The sequence below is a fragment of the Balaenoptera musculus genome, chromosome 3 (assembly GCF_009873245.2).
Source record: "Balaenoptera musculus isolate JJ_BM4_2016_0621 chromosome 3, mBalMus1.pri.v3, whole genome shotgun sequence".
Taxonomy (NCBI): domain Eukaryota; kingdom Metazoa; phylum Chordata; class Mammalia; order Artiodactyla; family Balaenopteridae; genus Balaenoptera; species Balaenoptera musculus.
Genome location: NC_045787.1, coordinates 153869152 through 153873322, shown reverse-complemented (window position 1 = coordinate 153873322; position 4171 = coordinate 153869152). Strand labels below are relative to the sequence as shown.

The window sequence follows — 4171 nt, the reverse complement described above, 5'->3', positions numbered from 1 at the left end:
GCGCTTGCACTACGACTAGCTCAATTTACTTCGGATACTGAGCCATCACCTGACAGCAGCAATGACCGAAACGGTGCCGAATGAGAAGCGTCTGCCAACACTTTGTGGGTGACTGAGGCGTTCTTTGCGCTGTCAGGGGAACGAACGCGATGAGGTGTGCTTGAATGCTTCCTTGGGAACTGGACACAGCCGGTACCCCCGAGGGCGGAGAACGAGCGGTGCAGGCGCGACCTGACCTTGGCGGCTCCCTGTCTCTGGGGCAGCCTGCTACCTGATAGAAACCTCAAGCAGCTATAGCCGGGAAACTTAGTGCGGGTTTGCAGACGTCTCTCCAGTGCCTGCCCCTCTGCCGGCACAGCCAAGGGAACACGGCACACAATGGGAACAGTGACTCTGGGGCGTCACCCACATAACGTGACTTCTAATAACGGCTGTCCTGTCATTGGGGTGCCCGGGTCCAGCCTCCGCACCTTTGCCAGTACCACCGCTGGGGCCGCGGCAGTGCGCAGGCGCTCGGGGCCGGCACTGAGGCACAGGCGCGCCAGGGCGGGACACCTTCGGGAGGTGAGGGGGAACAGAGCGCAAGCGCACGGGTTTGGCGCGGGCGTGACGTCACAGCGTGCGACGCGTGAGTGGGAGCGGGGACCTGTGGGGCCTGGGTACCGGGAAGTCCGGAGGTAGAGGGCTGCCTGCTACCATGTTCGGCTCCAGCCGGGGCGGCGTGCGCGGCGGGCAGGACCAGTTCAGCTGGGAGGATGTGAAGACTGATAAGCAGAGGGAGAACTACCTGGGTGAGCGGGGCGCAGGGACCGGGGGCTCGCGGGCTGGGGGTGCGCCGACCCGCGGGCCGTGCCGAGCACTCGGCGTTCCGTTCCCCGCAGGCAACTCGCTGATGGCCCCGGTGGGCCGCTGGCAGAAGGGCCGTGACCTCACCTGGTACGCCAAGGGCCGGGCGCACAGCGCGGGTCTGAGCCGGGAGCAGGAGCTGGCGGCTGTGAGGCAGGCGGAGCAGGAGGCGCTCATGGCAGCGCTGTGAGTGCGCCTTGAGAGCTTGGGCCGGGGTGGGGGTGGGGGGGCGGGGGCGGGGAGGGTGTTGGTTTACCTCCGGGTGGGGGCGCGGCAGGGGCAGGGGCCGAGGCGAGGCCCGCAGCTCCCTGAAGCTCACGCGCGGCCCCCCGCAGAGGCTACAAGAACGTAAGGAAGCAGCCCACCGGCCTGAGCAAGGAGGTGAGAGGTGGGCCCTCCTGGAGTGCGGGGGCGGGATTGGGAGGGGGCTGACCCCGCGCTGTGGTGAGCACTTGCATTACCCCCCCAACAGGATTTTGTCGAAGTCTGTAAGCGGGAAGGAGGTGACCCCGAGAAGGGAGTGGACCGGCTCCTGGGCCTGGGGAGCTCCAGGTGAGGGGCCGGAGGGTCCTTGGGGGCCCCAGAAATCGCGAGGGCGTGGCTCCTCGGGGCTCCGCACTGTCAGCCGCCCAGGTGGACGCTAGCACGGGTCGTCTGGGCGCACCACTTCTCTAGGGAGGCCTGGGGATGGGGGGCGGTCCTCGCTGTGGGTGTGTGTGTGGGTGGGGGTGTCTCACCATGGGGGGATCTCACCCACGTCCCCGTAGTGGCTCTGCAGGGCGAGTGGCGCTGTCCCGGGAAGACAAAGAGGCTGCTAAGCTGGGGCTTTCAGTGTTCACGGTAACTACCCCCAAACATCCTGGGATCCCATGGTGGGGTGGGGGGCGGTCTGAGTGTCTCTTCCTGTTGAGGGCCATGGGGGCAGGCCGTCTCTCCTTGGGGATACCCTCCCAGCTTCTGGCTGGTTCTCGCCGGTCGGTATGCCGGGGTGCCCCGCACACCCCGAGTGGCTTTTCTTGGCAGCACCACCGCGTGGAGAGCAGTCGGACAGGGACCTCCCCGGCCTCGGCCAAAAAGAAGCCTCGGTCAGAGGAGAAGGTGGAGCCGGGGTAAGGCCTCCCAGGGCACAGAACTGTTTTCTCAGCATGTTGGCTGCTTCTCCAGTCAGTGAACTCCCCAGCTCCAGCCCCTTTTTTCTTTTGAGGAGCCTCTGGAGATCCTGAGCCCTGGGGCAGTCTCATGACTGCCTACCGACCCCCAGCAGGGTCACGGGCCCTGGAGGAGGATGCTCAGACATGGGCCACTTGTGTGAGGGTCTGGGGAGCACAGGAGGGGGTCACCACCCGGCCCCAAGAGTGCAGGGGCATCCCAATGGGAGGGCTGGAAGGAGCCATGAGATTGTCAGGTGCTGCCCTGCAGACCTTTCTGCCGTGGTTGGAATGTGTCTGTGATGCCCACCATGGTAGCCACTGGCCACACATGGTACTGAGGAGTTTCCTTTAGTGATTTGAGGTTGAAATGGCTACACATGGTCAGTGGCTACTGTGGTAGCCCCACCCCCGGCTAGACCCCCAAAACCCCAGAGGCTCCTGGCACTCCGTATCACCCTTTGCAGCCCTGAAAGCCACAAGAAGAGCAGGAAAGAGAAGAAAAAGAAGAAGAGGCACAAGAAAGAGAAGAGGAGGAAAGAAAAGGAGCACGGGAGGGGGCCGGATTCCTCACAGCCCCCTGCTCCCATCCAGTAGGTACAGCTGCCTGGGGATGGAGACAGAATGCTGGGCAGGCAGGGGCCCTCACGCCAGGTGTCCCCTGGTCTCCCTTAGGCATGACTCAGACTCCTCGACTTGCTGCAAGAGGAAGCACAGGCATGACACCGACTGAGGCCCAGGGATCTGGAGGGCTGGCCTGTGGGGGTCACCCCAGGTCCCCAAAGAGGCTTAGTTGTGGCCAAGTATGGCTACTTCTATTCTTCTTTGTGTTGACTCATTCTTTGTACTTAAATAAACTTATTTTACGTGGAAAGTGTCTCATACTAAAGGGAAGGTTGTTGTCATGTGTCACAATAGAAAGTGATGTGTGAAAATGTGGTAAATCTCTTGAGTTCCAGCAAGACTACCTGCAAGCCCATTTGGAGGGGCACTGTCCTTTTGGAGGTGAGCATCCTGGGGTCCCATGTTGGCCTGGTCCCCTGCATCAACTTCAGGTGTACCAAGAGTCCTGGGTAATGTATGGCCAGCAGGGAGAGCAGAGGGGCCAAAGGGTGCTCAGCTGCAGGTAGGTGAGCATGCTAGAAGGGGCAGCCTGGGCATTTAGATCATGGGGAGCTGGACTTGGACTTGTACCTGGAGCCACCCTTGTCTCCCCAGGCCACCAAGGGACCTCTTAACCACTGTCTCACCCCCTCCCCCTTTGCGTGCTCCAACAGCACTGGCTCCCTCCACCCGGCCCCCCATCTCCAAGGCTGGGAGGCATACATACAACCTGGCCCTCCACAGAAAAAGTGAAAACTTAACATCTTACAACCACATTGGAATAAAGACAAAACCCAGACTGGATTCATTATTGAGGTTCTTGTTTTGCTTCTGATTTTCAAAGAAATGAGAGCTAAAGGCAATTCTGTCTTCAGAGCACTCGGCACTGGTTTTCAACCTGTTAGAGCAGATCATTATTTATGGTGGGGCAGCCTGCCTCCTGGGGGAAAGGACAACTGGACCTTCGCCTGCCAAATGCCTGCACCCAGTGAGGGGAACAAGGGTGCCAAGAAGGGCTCCAAGTCAGAGGGACAACCCCTGCAAAAGTGGGACGGGGTCTGGCACAGGTGCACAAAGCACCCAGCCAGGCATAGGTAAATCACTGTGGTAGTGACGTGGAGCTTGGCCAGGGGTTCCCGCCCCTCCAGAGGATAAGCTGGCTGGCTTGGGGGGTACCACAGAGGGTGGATGTTGGGAAGGGTGGCGGGTTTCCTCCACATACCACCTGGCCCTAGCCTTTTGGGGATACTCCATGTGGTGACCCTGCTGTCCCTTTCACAACCAAGCATTGCCAAGACTGGGACCAGGGGGCTGGACTGCCAGCATGAGGCCAATGAGGTGGTCACCACAAGGGCACTGGGACATACCCACACCCACCCATGGGAAAGTGAAGCAGTGGGGGAGGGGGGGCAGGGAGACAAGGGTGGGGTGGCAAGGAAGGGATGGGCAGAGAGAGGGAACGGGGCAAGTCAGAGCAATGCTGCCCTCCCTAAGTGAGGAGGAAGCAGCTGTCCCTGCCCAGCTTCCAAGAGGCAGACTGTCAGTCAGGGGCACCCAAAAATGGGAGAGCCATG

At 61.2% G+C, this 4171-nt stretch overlaps 1 protein-coding gene across 4 annotated transcripts; it reads left to right on the top strand.

Annotated features, from left to right (window-relative positions):
* The first annotated feature begins 596 nt into the window (after positions 1-596).
* Positions 597-2885, top strand: C3H1orf35 (chromosome 3 C1orf35 homolog). 4 transcript variants are annotated; one of them, XM_036846171.1, is made up of 8 exons: positions 597-791; positions 882-1032; positions 1182-1227; positions 1319-1398; positions 1614-1686; positions 1870-1955; positions 2462-2587; positions 2670-2884. In XM_036846171.1, the coding sequence occupies exons 1-8, from the start codon at positions 698-700 to the stop codon at positions 2725-2727; spliced, it is 714 nt and encodes a 237-aa protein (XP_036702066.1). In that variant the 5' UTR covers positions 597-697; the 3' UTR covers positions 2728-2884. The 4 variants fall into 4 exon arrangements, with proteins under 4 accessions (XP_036702066.1, XP_036702064.1, XP_036702063.1 ...); XM_036846170.1 differs by having other exon boundaries at positions 603-791; positions 1801-1955; positions 2670-2885; XM_036846169.1 differs by having other exon boundaries at positions 599-791; positions 1614-1955; positions 2462-2591; positions 2670-2885.
* Positions 2886-4171: the final 1286 nt, after the last annotated feature.

Bases quoted from the DNA above. Each gene is read 5' to 3' on its own strand.
- C3H1orf35 (XM_036846168.1), top strand. From the start codon at position 698: ATGTTCGGCTCCAGCCGGGGCGGCGTGCGCGGCGGGCAGGACCAGTTC. The intron at 1,228-1,318 runs GTGAGAGGTGGG...CCCCCCCAACAG, and splicing joins CCACCGGCCTGAGCAAGGAG to GATTTTGTCGAAGTCTGTAA. The intron at 1,399-1,613 runs GTGAGGGGCCGG...ACGTCCCCGTAG, and splicing joins CTGGGCCTGGGGAGCTCCAG to TGGCTCTGCAGGGCGAGTGG.